Source organism: Mastomys coucha, unplaced genomic scaffold (genome assembly GCF_008632895.1).
Source record: "Mastomys coucha isolate ucsf_1 unplaced genomic scaffold, UCSF_Mcou_1 pScaffold4, whole genome shotgun sequence".
In the NCBI taxonomy this organism is placed as follows: domain Eukaryota; kingdom Metazoa; phylum Chordata; class Mammalia; order Rodentia; family Muridae; genus Mastomys; species Mastomys coucha.
The window spans coordinates 1,763,264-1,784,544 of record NW_022196910.1 but is presented as its reverse complement, the minus strand read 5'-3'; the positions used below and the strand labels follow the sequence as shown (position 1 = coordinate 1,784,544).

The window sequence follows — 21,281 nt, the reverse complement described above, 5'->3', positions numbered from 1 at the left end:
GGCTACACAGAGAAACCCTGTCTCAGAAAACCAAAGCAGTGGAAGGAGCAATCCCTGCAATAACCACGGGGCAGGAGGTGAGTCTGTAGACTGGTACAAGAACACACTTGCCACCCCAGCACTTGCAGGCTGAGGTAAGCGGGTTGTGAGTTCAAGAGAAGCCTGTGGTACACAGTGTGGTTGTCTGAAAAATCTAAAAATCATAAACTGGTTGGTGGCACATACATCAGCCTTGGACTTTGGAGGCCAAGGCTAGAGACCAGAAGTTGAAGGGCATCCCAAAGCCAGCCTGGGCTACCTGAGAAAGTGTGTCAAACGTCAACGTCAAGAACTGCCTAGAAAATGTCCACAACGGACATCGAGATACAACAGGCACAATGTGGAGTATGGACACAGCCTGGGGATTATGGGCTGCGGTGGACCTGCATAAGATCATGCACAGCTGACAGTACGTGGGACTGGGTCTTTCTCTGTGGACCTCATCCTTAGTCTCACCCACGCTCAATCCACAGAGCCCCTAACATTGCCAGTGCTAGCCCTATGGCTCCCAGAAGTCACCTGAGAATGCTAGGGCAGGGCATTCCTGCCCTGCCTTCTGCTGGTAAAATGTTCCCCAAAGCCCACAGGGCCCTGCACACTGGCCTGTCAGAACTTCTGCCTCTTCCACCATCTCATTCTCCCTCGCGGGCTCTGCTCCACCCACGGGCCTTTGCTGCCTCCTTGCTGGAGGCTCCTCTGTATCTGGGACTCCCTGTTATATTCCCTTCCACACGTGCTGGACCTGCACAGCTATGTCCTGCTGGCCTAACATCCCTGCAACTGCAGCACCCCTATGGGAGCACGCCTGTCCTAAGCCCTCATTTGAGAAGCAAGCACTCTCACTTTGCTGGGATCCTGGGCCCTGCCTTGTGCCCCAGTATCCCCCAAACAAATCAGCACAATAGTGCCAAGACTGTAGGCTATAGTGAGGATCTGACGGCTATAGTCTACCTGATGGCTTTTGGTCCCTTGGTAGTAAGTGTGCGTGCATGTGCACACACACAGGCAGAGACCAGAGAAAGATGTCAAGTGTCCTGTTCTTGTCACTCTGGTCTATCACTGAGCCTGAACACACAGATTTTCAGCAACGCTGGCTGCCAGCCCCAAGGATCCTCCTGCCTCTGGCTTCTCAGTGCTAGGTTCCACACACTGGCCACCATGCTTGGCCTTTTTTTTTTTTTTTTTTTTTTTCCGAGACAGGGTTTCTCTGTGTAGTCCTGGCTGTCCTGGAACTCACTCTGTAGACCAGGCTGGCCTTGAACTCAAAAATCTGCCTGCCTCTGCCTCCCAAGTGCTGGAATTAAAGGCGTGCGCCACCACTGCCCAGCCACATCTGTGCTTTTTACTTTTACATAGGCTCTAGGGCATCCAGTTCAGGTCCTCATGCTCCAACAGATTAAGTATGGACTAAGTCATCCTCCAGCTGAGGGACACTAATTCTGTGCTCGCCCTACTGTAATAAGGACTGGGAAGGCCTTCAGCTCCCGGCTGGGACTTACCACTATAGGACTCAGAAGGCCTCTGTGAGAGGTCCGGGAGAGAGCTGGGCTGGCTGGGGAGGCTGGCATGGTTATGCAAAAGACTGGCACCACTTGTGAGGCCATCCTCAGGATGGCTTCCCCCGACCTAGGAGAATGACATGTCAGAGTGGCTGGAGTCCCTAAGTGTCACCATTCCCTGACCCAAGCTGATACTCACCAGGCCCGAGTGCCGCCCGCCCAGTGACATGGGGCCTGCAAAGCTTGTGGTCAGTGCACTATGGCCAGGCAGAAGTCCATGGAGATCGCTAGCGGTGCCAACAGCGTGGCTTCGAAGGACATGGATGGCCTCGTCCAAGCGGTCCTCCATCTTGCTCTGCTGTGAGGGAGGGCCGGGCAGGCACTGAGGGGCATGCACATGCAAGCACACACACACGGGCACATCTGCGTTGTGATTTGCTTCACACAGGATATTTCTCTGTGTCCTACTCAAACGTGTAATCCCCTTGCCTTGCTCCTGAAGGCACTTTAACTCTTCCTAATCCTCCTGCCTCCACCTCCCAAGCACAGAGACAACAGGCAGATTATCATCAGAGTCAGTTTCTGCAGTGCTGGTGAGGGGACCCAGGGCTTGGCACACACCAGGCAGGCACTTGCCCACTGAGCCCCAGCCCAGCAGCAGGCCACTTGTCCCTGCCCCTCCTTAAAACCTGTGCTTCCCGGGGCTCAGCAAGGCCTCTTCTGTTCAGAAACCACCCTGAGACAGGGACTGAATGGACTTCTCTCACAGGAGGGCTCATGTAGTGGTGGTAGTGAGACAAGAGTAGCACATGGTGCCCTGGTCAGCAGGGAGGGGACACTCACCAGGCCATGGAGACCTGCATCGTAGTTGGGGGATAAGGCACTAGGCGCTCCTGCCCGGGGCCACTGTGATGTCCCTGGAGAAGGAAAGACACCAGTGGGAAGACAGGCAGTAGGGACAGAGAGTACAGCTTAGCCACAGCTGGATGCGCTCAGAGATGCCTGACATGGCCCCAACACCCACTGACACTGCTCAGTCTTCTCTCTTTCCTGACTGAATGCTACCCCTGATCCTAGAGGAGCCAACCCTGACACAACTAGCTTGCATGGGTACAGCAGAGGCCTCAAGGGCGGTTCTTTCTGTCCCTCCTTCCCTGGGCTCACTGCTACAAACTTAAGCTACAGGTAGCTCCAGAGAGGACCAGGCAGGCCAAGATGAGGACTGGTGTGGGACTCGCTCTGTAGACCAGGGCTGGCCTCAGACTCAGAGAGATCCATCTGCCTGTGCCTCCCGAGTGCTGGAGGCACTGTGCCACCATGCCAGGCAGAGCAGGTTACTGCTAACCTCAACCTCCCGGGCCTAGAGGCCTCCAGCTCCCATTTTCCTTTCCTCCTCACTGATGCCCCAGCAATATCTGCCTAAAGGGACATGCCTCACCAGACCCAAGCCTGAGCTAAGCCCGCCTCACCCAGATGCCACCTTTCACTACCTGGCCAGGCCTAGAGATTAGGGACAGCCCTGAGGTAATGCATGGAGCCCACGCCCAATACCCCACACACCTGGCAGGCCCTGGGGTGAACCCACAGGCGTTGAGGGGCTAGGCGAGAAATTATTGCTGGAGTGATCCGGGGAGTAGATCTGCGGTGGTGCAGACAGAAAGACGGGCAATCAGGACCACAATGAAGCGACCAGAAGCCCCCTCCCCGTACTGCCACTGCTCAGGCTCCTGCTCACCGAGGCCAGTGCTTTCCCAAGTGCATCTCCTGAGCTGCTGGCTGTAGTGCCTCGGGTGCCTGTTCAGGAGAGAAATAAGCCCTACCGCTGTGTGCCTCCATTACTGTGCCCCTCCCCACCTACCCACTCAAGTGACACCTGCCTCCCAAGTGAACAAGGATTCCTTTCTGCCTCAGTTTACCCTAAAAATGAAGTAGAAAACCTTGTTCCAAGGCCAACCTGGCTCAGACACTGACTACACCCTCTGGTTCCAGGGCCCACCAACTGATCCTTCCTTCTCCATGGAGCCCACCCAGGCCCAGCAAACTCCAGGTGTAGCCTCACCTAGGAGGCTGTCGGCCCCAGCCCCGCTCACAGGGGGCGTGTGGCCAGAAGTCCCACTGTAAGTGCCAGGGGCAGCTGAGAAGCTGGATACAGCTGGGAGCGAGCCATTGACCTCAGATCCATGTAGCTGGTAACCCTGAAGGGACAATCAGTCAACACAGGGCAGGTAGGAGTGAGGGGCATGCAGGACAAGGCAAGTGTTGGCACTCCCCAGGTTTCCCGACCATGGCACCTACCATGCGATCCTGCTGCTGGAGGCCCCCAAAGGCACCACTGCCTACAGAGCTGCTGCCCGGTGCAAGGGGCAGAGGGGACGAGCCATCACCCAGCATGGGCCCAAAGCCCACCTGGCTAGGGGGACTCCAGAGCTCAGCTGAGGGGTGCAGGCTGCCATCTGTGTAGAGGGGTATTGTGAGACAAGAGACCCTGGCCCCACAGAGCCCCCCAGGGAGACCCACGTACCTGCCACGTAGAAGGGGGAGGGGTAAGCGCTGCTGGGGGTCTTGGTGGAGGGGTAGGCTACAGCATCCCTGCTGTAGCTGTCACCTGAGCTGGGTGGATACACCTGCAGCAGGAGGGCACAGTCAGGACAGCGGTGGGGGACAGATGGCTCCCTCGTTTTTCCTGCACAGCCATGCCCAGGCCCTGGAGCCTGAGGTGCTGGGGACCTAACTTCCCTTCACTATCACTTAGACGATGGTTCTGCCTCTCCAGAACACCTGGGCCTGCCTTATGTAGCAAACTTCTAGTAAATCCTCAAAGCCCCACCTCCAGTGTTCAGCTCTGCTGTTCCTTGCTTAGCATTTACCAATGCTAGAAACTTCCCTGTCCTTCTGGCACATAGGACCTCTGGGCCACAGAGTCAGAGTCCCAGCATAGCACCTAGGCCAGGTTCCCCCCACAGCAGAGAAAGCACAGAAGGGACCACAGCATTGATCCTGACCAGCTAGCACTGACTGGAACTCTTGACAGCTTGAAGCAACAGTGGGGATTTGCTGCCAATGTCTGCACTAGCACAGGACTCAGGAGGGGATCGGCTGCTCATGCCTGCCCTAGTGGATGGAGGACTATGGTAGGGATTGGCTGCTCATGCATGCCCTGGCACAAGACTTAGGAGGGGATCAGCTGCTCATGTCTGTTTTGGCAGAGGAACGGACAGCAAGTCTGAGCTAGCTGCAGGGTTAACTTCCACTTAGCTTAAGTGGGTTCTATTGGACACAGGGTCTGATATCAGCTCTGTCTCCCATACCATATGTGTATTTCTGGGCAGCCCTCATGGCCTACTCTGGTCCTGATGTCAAAGGAAAAACTGCAGGGTTCTGGGGCCATGGAGGAAGCAGGCAAACTTTTATACATGAGGTGACACTGTGACTCTCCCACCTTCACCTCCCAAGCACTGGGGGAGGCATCCAGGTTGGGGAATCCAACATACCGCCTTTCTTAATGTGATTAAATCACAGGCGCATGGCGCCATGAACCACTGAAGGCCAGCAACCATCTGCTGGGGTTGGCAACTTGCCAACTGCCAAGCCAGTAGGCGGAGACAATTACAGCCTTGGCAGGTGGGTGTGGCTTAGGAGCAGGCAGGACCTGGCCCCAGACAGCCCCCGCTTAGAGGACAGGAGAGAGTGAGGTGGGACCCAAGAAAGGGCTTCCCTGGGGGACAGGTGAGGAGGAGCACACTCAATTCACACACATTTGGCTGCAGCAGCCCTCAGAGCTCAAAGCCTGCTCACCCTCAAGATGTAGCCACAGCTTCTGGATGGGAAACCAGGAAGCCGTGGCAGCTAAAGGACTGTCCCACTCACCGAGGACGGAAGACCAGGAGGAACCTTCCGGACCTTCTTAGGCTGGGTATCTGCTGGGAACAAGACGAGAGGAAGGTGTGGCCACTGCCGTTTCCAAATGCCCTCATGTGGCCCCTACCATGCTGTGGTCAGGTCCCAAGACTGCCACACCCCTGACACTTGAGGGGCCTCATTAATACAGCCACTAAAACCCTGTTTTCTACCAGCAGAGGAGACAGAGGCAGGCGATCTCTGTGAATTCCAAGTCAACCTAGTGTACAAAGAGTTCCAGGACAGCCAGGGCTACATAGAGAGACCCTGTCCCAAAAACAAACATCTAAAAACCCAGGGTCCCACCCAATGGAACACCAAAGATGCAAGGAAACATCTTGGGGGCATGGGGGGGTCTGCACAGAAAAACTTGGAGTCAGGGCAAGTTAGCCTGGCAGTCCCAGGCCAGTGCACCCTGCCACTCTGGTACAGCAGCCCTGGCCACCAAATGTGAGGCCCTCAGTGCAAGTGTGATCCCAGCTCATGCTGCCCTAGGGGAGAGCACCATGGAGGCCACTGAGGCTCAGTGACACCCACTCTGGCTTGGCTCCAGGTCTTTCTCCAGCTTATGGCTGGTGCCCAGTCCAGGCATCAGTCTCCACCACAACTGCCCCTCCAGCATGTCTATGTCCCCAGCCCCCACTCACCCAGGCCACCGTCTGCAGCTCTCCGTCGAGGGTTGCTGGGGTAGGAGGGGTAATACTGGGAACTGCTCTTGACGCCTGATGGGGACAGTGGCCCTGGACTGCTGAGGCCCAGCTCACCTGGCAGGAAGCCAGCCTGAGAAATGGGGACACCAGGAAGCTGAGGCTCATGGTCAGACCCATACCAATCCCTATATAGAGACCCTAAGGTGACAGCTGTGGCTATCACTGGCACAAGGGCCAGGCGGAGCCCACGAGCCTCACTGGTGAACAGCCCTCAAGACATGCCCCTTAACCATCATGTTCCACTTCACAGCCACAATCACACCCTGGAGCCTTGTCTGCAGGTACCCTGTAACAGTCGGGTCAGGGCTTTGAGACCCATTATCCCCCCATACTCGGCCAGGCTCTGTTCCTCATGTGGGTTAAGTCTACTTGGGGACTTAAGAGGCGACATGAACGTGGTAACCATCCTTGATGCACAGCTTGGTCCCAGCTGGTACTTAACAGCTACAGTTCCCCTGGCACAGTTTGGGCCCTAATGGTCACTGTGGAAGTCAGGCTAGCTCTGCCCTTCTGCCTCAGTTTACCTGACTCAGGGTGCCAACACTGGTGTCTCTCCCGAAGGTGGCATAGGCATTCCGCTCACTACCCTTGCCTGCAAAGGACAGAAAAAAGTCACAAAGAAAGCCCAGGAGAGTCCCTCAGACAGTAGAGGTCCCACATGGGGGCCTCTGGCAGAGCCCTGCCTGTGCAGATGCGGCTGCCCAGTGCCCCTGGATACAGGATAGGGAACATGGATCCTCCTTAGCAACAGTGGGACCAAGTGACCAGCAAGCTTTCCTGTCATTCTGCTTGGCTAAGGTTTACTTATTATTTTATGTATATGAGCACTTTGCCTGCATTTATATATGTGTGTATACCATGTACGTGCTTAAAATAGGGCATCATATCTCCTGGGCCTGGAGTTATGGATGTTGTCAGCCACTGTGTAGGTCGCATGCCTGATGTGAACCTAGATTCTCTGCAAGAGCCACAAGTGCTCTTAACACCTGAGCCAACCTCCAGCCCTGATTTGTTTTGAGGCAGGGTTTCATGTAGCCCAGGCTAGCCTTGAACTCGCCACCCTCTAGCCCAAGTGCTTGGATGTGAAGGCTGCTGACCCTGTTAGCCCCATCAGTGCTGTCACAGGATCCACCCTGAAGATCTGGAGGCAGGCAGAGACAAGCTGGAACGGACACAGCTGGACTCTATGGGAACTGCCCGATGGCCCTGACACCCTGTCAGGCAGGACACCCAAGGGAAAGGAAGGAAAAGGAGGCCCAAAAGAGAACATGCAGCCCACAAGTGCTGAGGCCACTTTAGGCCATGGTGGAAGGAGCCAGGGTCAGCACTATCCAGTTCCGGACTCTCGAGCAGAACCAACTTTGGAGTTGTAACCACCACCTTCATGGCTTTCAGGCCTCCTGAGCCATGCCTGGTGACTGGTCCCCACAGTGCCCAAGGACACAGACAAAACTAAGAAGCACCTAGTAAGACAAACAGCATCCAACTCATTGCCTGCCGATTCCCAGCCTGGGCTACTGACGTGATGGCTGGTGCTCCCCTATGAGGGACTGTGCCGAGTCCCTCGTGGGATTACCACACTTACCTCCAAGCCCAGTTCCTAGGAATGTGGAAGGCGGCAGGCTGCTGTGGGAGTCACTGAAGTGGGCGCCTTCGCTGTATGTCTGGGGAGACAGCCAGAGTGAGAGGTGCAGGTACCACACACCACGTGTGCTACAGGCTAAGCCCTGTAAGCGCCTCCCTATGGCTGAGCACAACTGTCAGAGGGCGCTGTGAGCTGCTTCCTCACCTCCTGCCCAGGAAAGGAGCCCCAGGCCCAGGTATCTTACCCGGTTAGGGTCAAAGGAAGAACTGTTCTGGTCACTGTTGCCCCAGGATCCTGAGCTGGGTCTGTCCTCCAGTCCTGTAGGAGGCAAAAGAGAAGTTTACCTCAGTTCCATCTCTCCTTCACCCGGATATACCTAACAATAGTCAGATTCCTCCATCCTATACAGCCTAGGATTCCGTCCCTACAAAGGCTGCTGTAGCTCAGTAATGTGACCAACAGCTGTCTGTCTCTCCTAGAAGACTCCTACTCACCTGCCAAAACCTCAGCTACTGTGCCCACTTTTAGTCCCATGGCCCAGCCTCTTGCTCAGACCTATGTCTGATCATGCAAGGTTGGGCATGTGAGTCAGAAATAGTCAACAAAGGTTCCTAGGGCCTCATGGATTTCAGGAGCAGTGTCTCCCTGGTACAGGGCCCCACTGGGGAGGCTGACTAGCTCAGTGGGTGGGTAAGGCGGAGACTGTTAGATGTGGACAGGCACAGCTGGCTCCGGCTCCTATAGCCTCAGAGGAAGGCTGGGGGTTAAGCAGCCTGGAGAGCAGAGGACCTTGTCCTGAGGGGCGGGGTAAGGCAGGGCTGGGCCCTTATCTCCCCCAACACTCCTCACAAGCTGCTAACGGCCTACACCTCTAGAATACTCTTCTCCACCTGCAGTAAATTTGCTTCTTCCTGGCACCGTGGGCCCTGTCCCCATGCACAGCGACCAACCACAGGGTCCAAACTTGATTCCTCCTGCCAACTTGGCTGTATGGCTCTTCCGTGTGCCCATTTGTGAAACTGGACTAAAGAGTTCATGTCCCCATTCCAGACCCCAGAGGGGCTCCTGCACTCACCCTTGCACCCTGCAGTCCGTGACCCCATGTCCCCAGCTCCGCACCAGAAACTTCCAAACCCCAGAGTCTTGAGTGTGAGCCTTTGTGTTCATCATTCACTCCTTGGAGAATCGTGCTTAATTGTGGTCTAATTTGCATAATTGTGCATATTAATCTCCAACCTCATGAATATTCACCCCAATTACACCTTCCTGTTTCCTGATAAAGTTCCAATGTGCTGGCAGTGGGGGGCTGGGATACAGCCCTGGAACCCCTCCAGCATTAGGTGAGGCCTGTGGGTGTCTATACCCCAAAATTTTTAGCTGTCCACTAGGGCTTATGGTGAGACTTGGGAGGGGAGGGGAGGGTGCCAGCATCCACACTGGTTGCAGACCCCAGGTGCACTCCAGGCACTTTAGAAGCCCAGACCCAAAACGATGGCCACGGCCTGCCTGTGTAACCCCTGCACTCAGCAAACACTGCCCGCTCCCCAGAGTCTGATCATATTGAGGACTCCACAAGACCCCAAGACCCTCTAGCACAAACCCTGTCTTTTTCCATTCTATAAATAACAAAACTCAGGAGACCCCTCCCCCACCCCATTAATACAGTTATTAAAATCACCCCACTGATAAATTATGCATCTTAATAACCCCAGCATGAATATTCATAGCAGTTTCACTGCGTACTAATTAAAACGTTCTAATAGAAGACGTTGATGTCAGGCTCCCTTGCGCACTCTCTCTTTCTCTCTCTTAATCTTTTCCTGTCCCTCAAGGTGAAGCACTAAGGGGAACTTGGGAAGAAACAGGCACCTCCTTGGAAAGAGGCACAGGGTCTCCTAGCCAGCCCTTGCTCAATCAAGCCTAGCCAACGTCAGGACCACACGCTTGGAGTTCTACTCTTTTGATGGCATTGTTGGCTCTCTGGCCATGACTTGTTTTTATAAATAACGTTTTACTGGCACACAGTACTTTTCATGTGCTGGCTATAGCTATATTCACAACAGGGATACTCTTACTGACTGCTTATATATGTTTATATATTATTAGGCCCATCATGGAGAGAAGCAGCTACCCTGGTGTGGAGGAAAATGTCTCACGGACATCAGCTCACAGCACCAGCTCCACATGAGCCTTCCAATCCCACCCCAAGCATTTCTTCTTCTTGCTTCCATAGCCATCAACAGGGACAATGTCAGCCACTTGGAGCCAGTGTTAGATCACATCCACCCGAAGTCCAGCAGACAATGCCAAGCATGACAAAGCTCTCAAACAAAACCCACCGTCTGTCTCACGAGCTCCTCCCAGAACTACTGAGGTCAAAAGCAAGTATGGGACCAGCCTAGTCTTTACAACACATCTCAAAAACCCAAAATCAACCAAGCAAAAAGTTGACCTATGCCTCAGCAGAGAACAGCATCTCCAGGATTCTACCCATGAGCCACAACCCCAGCTCCTACTGGGGATTCTGGGCAGTGTCACCCTGACCACGCCCCAAGCCCTCCCTGGGGATGAGTGAGGCTCCACCCCTGAGCTGTGTAAGCATCCACTCTTACCTCACAGAGTGAAATCTGGGCTGAGGGCAGGCCTAGCAGGTTTGAGCCCCTGGGCTCCATCCTAACACATGCTCCCCCATCAAATCAAAAAGATTATCGAATATTTGGATTTTAAAGTCCAGGAAAGAAAGATAAGAACTTTAAAAAGAGGAATCAAGATGAAAGTAGAGAGGAGTCGATGGCAAACATCGATTCTCCAAGGAGCAGACTCCACAGCACAGGATCAATACAGCAGATACGGGAGATGGAGTCAAGGACAAAGGGACAGAGGCAGGCGGCAACTTTACTGGCAGCAGGGGAATATTCACACCTGATGGGAACAGATGGCCCTGCTTTTGTTTTGAGGCACAGGGCTCCTCTAGCCCAGGCTGGCCTCCTCCTGAGTGCTGAGATGACCAGCTTACACCCCACACTGGGCTTGAGTGGTTTTTTTTCCTTCTCCTTAGTAACACAGTGGTCAAGTGGAAGGGACAGACGCAGCCTTTGAGTAGGGTTGGCTGGGCAGACAGATCAGGGGTTCTAGTAACTGGGGGCAGTATGTGATAAACAGTCAAGTGTGGGCACTCAGAGAGGGCTCAGTGTGTGATAAACAGTCAAGTGTGGGCACTCAGAGAGGGCTCAGTGTGATAAACAGAGTCAAGTGTGGGCATGAGGAGATGCCTCAGTTGGGAATGTTTGCTGGCACAAACATGAGGACCTGAGTTCGATTCTCAGAACCCACCTAAAAAGTCAGGCACAGTGCTACATACACTTGGGACCCCAACACTGGAAAGGTGGAGATGAGGAGCTCCCTGGGGTCCACTGGCTGGCCAGTTTAGCTGGATAGGTGAGCGCCAGATGGACAGACAGACTGATTCAAAAAACACAGTGCAGAATGATTACAGAACACACCACTGTCAATTTCTGGTGTACACGGTTAGACAGATGCAAGTACCCTGACACACACACACACACACCCGACACACAGAGACAAACACACGGACACAGGCACATAAGGACATACAGACTCAAGCACACTGACACACACACAAGACACATCCAGATACACATAGACGGATGCCAGCACACTGACACAGACACATACAGATGTACACACAGATAGTCACATAAAGGAAAGCCACCAAGAGCACCAGGTCACAAAGGCACAAGTACCCTACTTCATTCAGCAGAGACCCTCTCCACCCCAAGCTGCTTTTGTTCCCAGGGTTTGCTGCAGCGACAGAAAGCACACTAGGGTACTACTTTAAGAAGACTCATTGTCACACCTGTCAGCCATGTGGTTTGTGACAGGGTCTCACCATGTAGCCTAGGCTGGTTTGGAACTCAGAGATCCATGTGTCTCCTCAGTGCTGGGATTAAAGGCATAGTCACCGTGACTGGCAGCAACTAAGTTCATGCCTTCCACTCTGGGGGTTCTTGATTGAGTCCCCAGTGACCAAATAAAACAAAATAAATATAAAGTAAACCCCACTGGACCAGACAGTTGACTCAGAGGTTAATAGCACTGGCTGATCTTCTAGAGGCCCCAGGATCAGTTCCCGGCACCCACATGCAGATACAGGGGATCTGATACCCTATTCTGGCCACTGTGGGTACCAAACACTCATGTGAGGCATGAGTACATGTAAGGATACCTGCAGGGAAAACACCCCTATGCATAAAGTAAAAGAAACAACCCCTCCCCACACAGCTACCTGGAGAAGGAAACTAGTTCTCAGAGGCATTTCTTCGCTCTACGAACCTTCCCTGAGTTGTTCTGACTCTGCGTCCCCTGTGCTCTTCCACTGTTTACTCCAGAGATGGAAAGGCTAGAAGCCTCTCTATGTAAAGTGTGAGTACAAACCAACAAGGGCTGTGTGGGGTGGGGTATGGGCAGCCTCCTGGTGGGGTAACTACTTCATCCACGTCCTGTAGGACTCCAGGGCTGGAGAGATGGCTCAGCCATTAAAGGCTAGGCTCACAACCAAAAATATGAGAGAAACGGGGACTCCAAGACTGTGTGATCAGAAATTCTTAAGATGTACTTTTTTTTTTTTTTTTAAAGACAGGGTCTTACTACATCACTCTGGAAGCCTGGAATTCCTCATGTAGACCAGGCTGGCTCTGCCTCCCCTGTGTTGAGTTTAAGGCATACACCTGGCCTAAGACGTGTGTTCTAAGTTGAGCCCAGCCCGGCAGTGGTGGTACACGCCTTTAATCCCAGCACTTGGGAGGCAGAGGCAGGCGGATCTCTGAGAGTTTCAGGCCATCACGGTCTACAGAGTGAATTCCAGAACAGCCAGGGCTACCCAGAGAAACCCTATCTTGAAAAATCAAATAATTAAAGTAATTTCATAGAACTGGCAGCTGGACAGGTCTCCAGGGAACCTGCCTGAGCTCCCTGAGGCACCTGTCTAACAAGATAATTCCACCTGGGAAGGGGGGGGTGACTGGGGGAGGGGGAAGGTCGGGGATGTTAGAGCAGAAGCAGAGCCCCTTCCTGCAAACAGAGCTGAATCACACAACCCCTTTGTAAGGAGCAGGAGCGACTACAGGTGGACATGAGTTGTGAGGCGGGGCTATCTACGGCATGGTGACGGCTCGTGGGGTGTCACACGGGAGCTGGCACTTCCGTCCTTTATAAGTTTCCATACCTTTCACGAGACTCAGGAGTGACTCGAAATGAAATGTTACCAAGAATGCTAACCAAATGCAGGAGGGCTCAAGCTGTGGTGGCAACTCACAGAGAGTGACAGGCCTCTGAGCCTAGCTACCACCCACGGTGGAGTGCTGACTCTGGCTTCCTTAGTCCTATGTGGGACTGCCCTAGAGTGGCAGGCTCCAGCCCTGCCTGTATTAACAGGGGAGACCAGCTCTGTACACCCCTCCTCTATGCGCCTTGGTCATCAAAAATGGGGTGAACCCAAGTTGGCAGAAGTGATGTCCCCTCTGAGGACATACTCTAGATGTATCAACTATTGAACTAAACTGACCGTGAGGGCCAACCAACAGGGTCCCTGTCAGAGGCCACACAACCCCAAGGCGAAAGGGCCACATGCTAGGCTTCTCAGGACTGATCATGAGCCTGGTACCCAAGGGTCCAAGGTGTGGATGAGGGTGGGTCTGGAGGGTAAGACAGGCTAGACAGAAGCCAGTGGGTGATTCTGCCAGGCCAGGCTTTCGGGAAGAGTCCTGCCAGGCTGTGCCATCCCCCAGGGGCCACCTCTAGGTTCCCACACAGGTGTTGATGACAACAAAGGGTAAAGTGTCTAGAGGACAGTTGCTATCAACAGGGCAGTCCTCTCCACCTGCCTCACAGTAGCTAGCAACCTGACCTTACCCACTGATGCAGCAAGAAGCCTGGGCATTACGGATTGGGGGATGCTTCCGGGGTGATGGAAGCCTCTGGGGATTTCCAGGCCTCCAGCAGTGCCCAGATGGCCCTCCATCCACTTCCTCAGGCCAAGGGGAAGACAGGCACAGCAGTGACTGGTGGCCCTGCTTTCGGGTAGGGTAAGCAAGAAAGACCCACATGGGCCTCCCAAGTCTACCCTTCCCCCGGAGCCTTGCTGAGTAACAAACCAGCTGGCCGGCCTACCGCACATCTCCCCATCCACGCCAGGCTGTCTATGCGCTGCTTCTCTTTCAAAATCTTCCATATTCTGGCTCCTAGGCAGTACTAACCCCATGGTCCCGGGCAAGTCAGACTGACCATCTTTATACCAAGTGTCTAATATTTGTTCAAAATGCAATCACTGAGGGAGGCCAGGCTGCAACTGGGCCTCATAGTTGAAACAGACAAAGCATGGAGGCCTAGTTCCAGTCAGTCCAGCTCAGTGGGTTCTAGAACGACCACGCTCTGGTGGGGCTCAGTGTGAGGAAATCCCACTGCCCACAGGGCCACCCACCAGACAGATCTCCATCATAGTCCCCAGGTGCCCCTCAGTCCTACCTGAGCCTGTAAACTGGGTTCCCGCTAGGGCGGCGGGCCGGCTCTTCCCATTGGCCACAGGTAGTGGAAACATCTGTGGGGACAAGGAAGAGACAAGTGAATGGAGGGTAGAGCTGTGAGCAGTTGCAGTGTCTGGTTGAGTCCCAAAGACTAGGCTTCCTGAAGTTAGGCAGGAACACAGAGCTGTGGACAGGGACAGGGTAACCCCAGCTGGAGGACAAGCCTGGGGGAGAACTCACACTCAGTAGAGGATGTGGCTTACAATTGGTATTTGTGCTTGGACAGCCTTGAATGTCACTTGTTTTTGAGACAGAGTCTCACCTTGGCTGACCTGGAAATTGCTATGTAGCCTAGACTGGCCTCAAATTCAGAGACCCACCTGCTTCTATCTCCTGAATGCTGGGATTACAAGTGTGTGGCCATTTTGTTTCTTGAGACACCATCTCTCGCTGGCCTGGAGCTTGCCAAATAGGCTAGACTGGCTGGCCGGAGCACCCTGCTGATCTCTGGTGGCCACCTCCCCAGTGCTGGGTTACAGGTGGGTGCCTCTGTGCCCCACTGGCTACTGGGCTTGAACTCAGAATGATCCCAACACTCTACCCACTGAGCCATCTCCCCTGCCCTGATTTTGTTTCTGAGATGGGCATTCCGTAGTCCAGGCTTGCCTTGAATTTCTGATCCTCCTGCATCAGTCTCATAGGGGCACCCCAATGTCACAATGCCTGGAGGTGACATGTTCTCTCCCATCCCAACAGGACTACAAAAATGCCTGCTCAACAGGTGGCCTGTGAGGAAACCCTGGGCAGGTCTGAAAAGCTCACTTCTCTGCCAGCATCCTATAGATTCAGACATCCCTAGACACCATGCAGGGACCCCGCTTGTCTGATTGAGTGGCTCACTTAAAGCCACCATGGAAGGACTGTAAGACCCCATGTACATCACTCAAGACACACACTGCCAGGAGGTGTGGTCACATGTAGTAAGGGGAAAGTGAGGTTGTCACCCCAGCACTTGGGAACTGGAGACAGGATCAGATCGCCACTGGCTACATACATAGGTAGTTAGAGGCCACATGAGACCCTGTGTCAAACAAACAAACAAAGGGAGGGCACTGAGACACCATGTGGCAGAGCTGGGTGGGCAAGGGTCCTGCAAGGAGCCTCCTACTCACAGGACCTGACCTCACCACATCTACTCATATCTGCCCAGTCTTTCATGGCCTCAGTGCTAAGTCTCTTCATGTTAAAGCGCTCAGAGGCACAGACAAAACACACACACCAGCCAACCAGAGGGCCAGATTTCACCTGTATGTGCAGCCCAAGCAACTGAAGGGGCAAGAAGGCCACACACTGCCCATACTATCCCCTAAGTCATCCCCCAGACAACTGGGCAGTGACAGAGTCACAGCCAGCACGTGTGGGGTCACCATCCCTACTGCTCATACAGGAGGAGCGGTGGCCACAGTGCAGCTCTGTCTGGGGCCAGCATGGGGTTGCAGAGGGAAGCTCTGTCTCAAATGCTAAGATGGGGACTAGAGAGACAGCTCTGAGGGTAAATGCTCTTCCAGAGGACTGGGATGAAGTTCCCAGCAACCACATGACTGCTCACAACTATCTTAACTCCAGCTCCAGGGCATCTATTGCCCTCTTTTGACCCTCCAGGGTACCCTGCATAAACATGGTGCACAGGTGCTTTCTCTCAAGCACGCTCTCTCTCACACGCTCCCCCCCCCTTACACACACACACACACACACACACAAACAACTGAAAGAAAAAAAAACAAATGGACAAGGTGGCACAGGCTTCACCACACTTGCAGGCAGGAGGATTCAGGCTATCTAGACTAGCCTGGGCTCCATGAGATGCTAGCTCAAAACCAAAAGAATACAAACGACAACCCCCCACCACAGGACCTGCCTCCCACCTTTAACCTCAAGTTTCTCATCTATGCCACTGGACGCCCTCTCTTGACCTAAATCAGGGGAGATCCTGGGCCCTGCCGACTGAAGAGGGGGTGGCCCTGAGGCTCAGGGTGCTCCCATGGGTCCAACGGGCTGAGCTGCACCCCCAAGCTGCTGTGTTCCAGGCCACTAGGCCGTGACCTGACAGTTTAACAACAACAAAACCCAGAGGCCAGGGCCTCTGCCTGTACACCCCGGGGCAAACCAGGGGGCAACGACAGAAAATGGGCCTTAAAAATACCTTCCGGAACCCTAGTGGCTCCGTCCCCAGGTCTGCGTTTCCGCAGCATGGTGGGGCTGTTTCAGTGTGGGCATACTTGTTTTTGGTAGAATTCTGTGGCTGGGGGCCCTTGTGGGGATAGGCAGGGGAGTCGAGACTGAAAGCCGTCCTAGGAACTTTCAGGGAGCAATGGTGCTTCTGGGGGTGGGGCCGAGGTTTCAAGAATCCAGAGTTTAGAAAAACATGCTGGTTCTTGAAGGACAGGTCCACTGCCCCACCCCCAGGGTGCCCACTACACAGATAGGTGAACTGAGAGTCTTAGGCTGTGGGGATGGCCACCAGGAGGCTTTGGTTTCTCCAGCGCCTTACTGGGTGTTTCTGTACTCTGTGACTTCTGTCGGCCAGCAGCCTCTCTGGGCATTTACATAGGTGGAGAAGGGCCACCACAGATGCAGGAACAGGCACTGCTAGCTGTATGCTAATGCAGCAGGGCTGCTGACAGTCTTCCCCGGCCACAGAGCCTCCCTCACCTGCACAGTATTCAGACTGAGGAGGGTAAGTCACCAGCAACACAGGGGGTTGGTGGCTTCCTTCTCTAAGGTCCCCAGCATGGGCCAGAACAGCTTGGGACTTCACTCTCACTGTCTGTGACTTCGATGGTCACTTTTCTAACTCAAGGCCACCAGCCCCCACAGGCATATGAGGCTTCTGCAGGAACAGGCTAGGGAGCAAGCGCAGCTCTGAACAGCCCTCCTCTCTCTGGGCTCGGTTCTCCCCATGGGTGAAGCGGCAGGTGGGAGCATTTCTTGGGTGGATGTCATCAGGCCTATGGTGGGGGGTGCCACTCCTACTGGCAGACACCCCCACTTCAACCCTAACTCCCAGCCCGGGAGCAGGGATCGGCACTCGTGTGGCTCACCATGCTGAAGTCCAGGAGATCGCTCAGTTCTTTGTCGGAGCCCACAGGTGCCATTCTCTGAGACTGGTTCATCATCCAGCCAGGGCAGCAGGTGTTGGAACTGGGGTGCGTCCCCCAGGCCTAGAGACAGCCCTGTGGTGACACCAGGGGACAGGAGGGGAGAAACAGAGGGATTGAGAGCATGGACAAGTGGGCATTAGAGGTGAGGCCCTGGGGTCAATGGGGACAGGAGGAGGCAGGAGCCTGAGTTCTGGGGTGATCCTCTGTAGGTCCTTCTCAAGAGCAAATGGATAGCTTGAGTAACGGAGAGAAGGGGTACGCATACGAAATCTCAAAATTCCCAGAGGCCTACCAGGGTGTCAAATTGCACATTTTAAAGGGTTTTTTTTTTTTTTTGGGGGGGGGCTGTCCACGGGCTCTGTCTAGGAGGGAAGGGTGACCCAGGCTCTGCCTCCTCCAAATAAACTCAGTAGAACCTTCCCATGCAGCAGCTGTCACAGAACACCCAAGACCCTGGTCACCCCAAATTTAAAGCAAAACAAACTCTGAACTTTAAGACTCCAGTGGGTGGAAGTGGTGTTATCCTGGGACCCATAACTTCTTCCTCTCACCCCCAAAACCCAACCTCATTCAGAAAAGTTAAAAAAACAAAACAAAAAAACAAAACCAAGTGGGCTGTCTTATTGTCAGGATGTATCCGGGAATTATTCCCAGTCAAGTCTGAAAACATCCTTTTACCAACATCACCCTGGTGTGTGTGGGGGGAGGTCCCTAAAACCTGGGATTCCCCTCAGGTCCCAGGGGTTCTGCTTCACCAGCGGGGGAGAGGGGGAGGGGTTCCACCTGCCAGGCCCAATCCACCCACCCCAGGAAAGAGTGAAGGGCCAGCACACAGTTAAAACACATTAACTTTTTTTCCAGTGTTCCCCAGAAAGGAGGGCAGTGGGGGATCCAGGAAACCACAGGCTGGGGATGGAGATTCTGGGGTTGAGGGAAGACCCATGTCCAGAAGCTCTGGAACCCCAACTCTTTTGTTTGTCAACTCAGACACAAGGGTGTGAAACAGGCACCTAGAGCACCCCGCCCCCGCTGCTTTTTGTCTTTCTTTTTTTTTCTCATCCTTTTCCGAGGACGTGTGAAACTGACTTTTTTTTTTCTTCTTCTAAGTTGCACGAAACCACACTTTTTTTGTGGGGTATTTGAAACCGATTTTTCTGGGTAACCCCAGGAGGAGAGGTGAAACACTGCTCTGGTAGGGCGGATGCCACAAACACTTCAGGGAGGGGAGGAATGGGACAACCTGAGCCTTCTTGGATTGGGGGGTAGGGAAGCAGAATTGGGGACAACCCTCCCTTCTCCTCCCTCCCCCATTCCAGCAGGCAGTGCGGGAGGAGGAAGGTTGGAAGTTCTGAGGCTCGTAGAGGCCACCACCGTGTCCCAAACCCTGAGCTGTGCCGCGCCCCACATTAACACAGAGCAGATGTTCCTGTCTCGGGGTCCCTGTGTCTCCCCTCCTTCTCTGTACCCAGAGATCTTCTTGTAGCAGACAAAAGGACTTGCTCTCTTTCCTCCAAACTCCTGCTTAGATGGAGGGGGGGCATCCTTAAGAGTGTGTGTGTGGGGGGGATCTTCAGGAGTTGGGGCACCCCGAGTTAACGAGGTTATTTAAGATATTGGGCTCGCTCTTCCTTCCAAACTCCAGCTCGGATGGAGGTTTGGAGACCTCCCTGGCTGCGGGTGGGTGTGAAAAGGACACCTCCCTCAAAATCCCCAAAAGTTAGGGAACCCTAGGTTGTGGCTTGCGGGATAATCCTCACCCTTCCAAACTCCACTAGGATCAAGGGGACACTCCAAGTGGAGGGGTGGAGGTGGGTGGTAAGGGGACACCTCCCCTAAGATAATCGTGAGTTGTGGAACCACTAGCTAATGGAATGAGGGGGTGGCCCTCTCTCTTCCCTCCAAGCTCCAGCTCTGATCAGGAGGACCCCCTCTCTAAGGGTACATGTAAAGAGAACACCTCCCCTTAGATCCCCACGAGTTGGAGAATCCCTATCTGATGAAGTTGGGTGACCGTCCAGAGAGAACCGTCACAAAAGAGGCCTGGGCAAAGTTTGCTCCCAAGTGCGCGCGTCCCCTCCACGTCGCCCCCCTCTCCAGGCGCGCAAAGTTGAAGACAGAGAACAATGCGCCGCCGGGCCCGGGGCCCTGTGCAAGGGGGACGCGTGCACCCTCCCCGGGGGGCTCACCCCAGCCCCAGCCGCCCCGCAGACCCGAGAGAGACCCAGAGGCAACTTTTTTTTCTCATGCACTAAGCAGAGAAGGGGGGGGTCCCCACCGTGAGCGCGTCCCCGCGAGCCCCACGCGCGCGCCCGGGGCCCCTCCGCGTGCGCTCACCTGCTGGGCGGGGGCATGCAACGGGTGCACCGGGGCTCCCTGCTGCCCACCGCCCTCGGGGACCCCGGGGACAAAAGGGTGGCGGGCGCGTCCCCGAGGGTCGCGCGTGGGCGGCGGGAGCGCGCAGGGCTCGGGGTCGCGCGTCCTTCCTCCTCCCCACTCGCGTCCGCGTCGCCCGGCCTCTCTCGAGCTCCTCTCAGAGCAGGCCCCGCGGGAAGGGACTGTAGCAGAGACGGCGGCGCGCGGCGGTGGCCCGCGGTGGCCCGCTACGCCCGCAGCCGCCGGCGCTGCCTCATCTTCCTGCGGCGGGAGACATGTTCCGCCCCCCCACCCCGCCCCGCGCCGCCCGCGGAAGCCACGCCCCCTGCAGGCCACGCCCCCGCTCGCCGAAAGCCACCTCCCCTAAGTCGCCGCGGCCGCGCCCCGACCGGATGCACGCCACGGATCCCTCCACGACCTCTCGAGGCGACAGTAACATACACCGCATCACAACAGCCACTACCAAAACACCCATGAAGGTTACCATGACACCAAGAATCAACCAGTATCTAATGCTAGAGTACTTCCGGCAGAGAGATTATCTATCAAACCGAGGGAAAGCCTCGGGGACTATCTTCCTACGCGGCGGTATACACGCACTGAGCGAAGTGTCCGTGACGCAAGCGGCAAGGACCGTGAGATGGAAAGATAAGGACTACTCGGACTAACCAATGGGAAGAGGCAGAGTGCGGATTGGCAGTAACTCCAGCCATTCGTTGTGAAGCACCGTCTGTATTCCCGCCCTACAGTAGAGGCGGGATTCTCAGAGCAAGAGGCCGCGAGAAACGCGGCGGGAGGGCGGGGTTTGAGATTTTATTTTCGGGTTCTTATGCCCGCCGGCGCCGCCACGTCAAGTGGGTTCTATTTGAGTTTCTAGGATGGGCCCTTGGTGTTATGTGTTCGAGCGGGTATATCGACGTAGGGATGGGACATCAGATCCTTAATGAAAGGCTAGGAAACTACGGATCATTCTCTTTAGTGCTGAAGGACCTCCACATTGGTCAACTTTTCCGTCTTTTGAAAAATAGATGTTCCGTATAATAAAAAATGCAGGGTGGTGGTGGCACATGCCTTTAATCCCAGTACTGGGGAGACAGAGGCAAGCAAATTTCTGTAAGTTCAAGGCTATCCTGGTCTACAGAGCTAGTTCCAGGATAGCCAAGGCTACCCAAGAAGCACTGTCTCGAAAGAAAGAAAGAAAGAAGGAAGAACGAGGCCGGGAGGGAGACTGGGAGGAGAGAGTGTAAACCGAGATTGGGATGTAATATATGAGAAAATAAATTACAAAAAGAAAAAAAAACATAAGTGGTGGCCCATGCCTTTAGTCCCAGCTCTTGGGAGGCAGGAGGATCTCTTGAGTTTGAGGCTAGCCGGGTGTATGTAGCGTAGCGAGTTGCAAGCCAGCCATCTAAGGCTGTACAGTGAGACCCTGTCTCTCCCTAAGAGTTGTAGAGACAATGCGTCCCTCGCTCCTA

The 21,281-nt window shown here is 54.6% G+C and overlaps 1 protein-coding gene across 10 annotated transcripts in view; it reads right to left on the bottom strand.

Moving 5' to 3' along the window:
* Positions 1–20,110, bottom strand: part of Tcf3 (transcription factor 3) — a 24,572-nt gene extending 4,462 nt beyond the window's left edge. For 3 of the 10 annotated variants that reach the window (XM_031349056.1, XM_031349051.1, XM_031349059.1), the window contains exons 1-16: positions 19,768–20,110; positions 17,374–17,505; positions 14,274–14,346; positions 7,975–8,048; positions 7,731–7,809; positions 6,670–6,737; positions 6,083–6,215; positions 5,406–5,458; positions 4,060–4,162; positions 3,834–3,991; positions 3,598–3,733; positions 3,274–3,332; positions 3,099–3,177; positions 2,382–2,455; positions 1,738–1,896; positions 1,539–1,665 (exon numbers count right to left, since the gene is read on the bottom strand). In XM_031349056.1, the coding sequence (XP_031204916.1) occupies positions 1,539–1,665; positions 1,738–1,896; positions 2,382–2,455; positions 3,099–3,177; positions 3,274–3,332; positions 3,598–3,733; positions 3,834–3,991; positions 4,060–4,162; positions 5,406–5,458; positions 6,083–6,215; positions 6,670–6,737; positions 7,731–7,809; positions 7,975–8,048; positions 14,274–14,346; positions 17,374–17,448 (1,450 nt within the window). In that variant the 5' untranslated portion in view covers positions 17,449–17,505; positions 19,768–20,110. The remainder of the gene's footprint in view (positions 1–1,538; positions 1,666–1,737; positions 1,897–2,381; positions 2,456–3,098; positions 3,178–3,273; positions 3,333–3,597; positions 3,734–3,833; positions 3,992–4,059; positions 4,163–5,405; positions 5,459–6,082; positions 6,216–6,669; positions 6,738–7,730; positions 7,810–7,974; positions 8,049–14,273; positions 14,347–17,373; positions 17,506–19,767) is intronic. The other 7 variants (XM_031349052.1, XM_031349057.1, XM_031349061.1 and 4 more) reach the window with 3 other exon arrangements.
* Between the last annotated feature and the right edge of the window lie 1,171 nt (positions 20,111–21,281).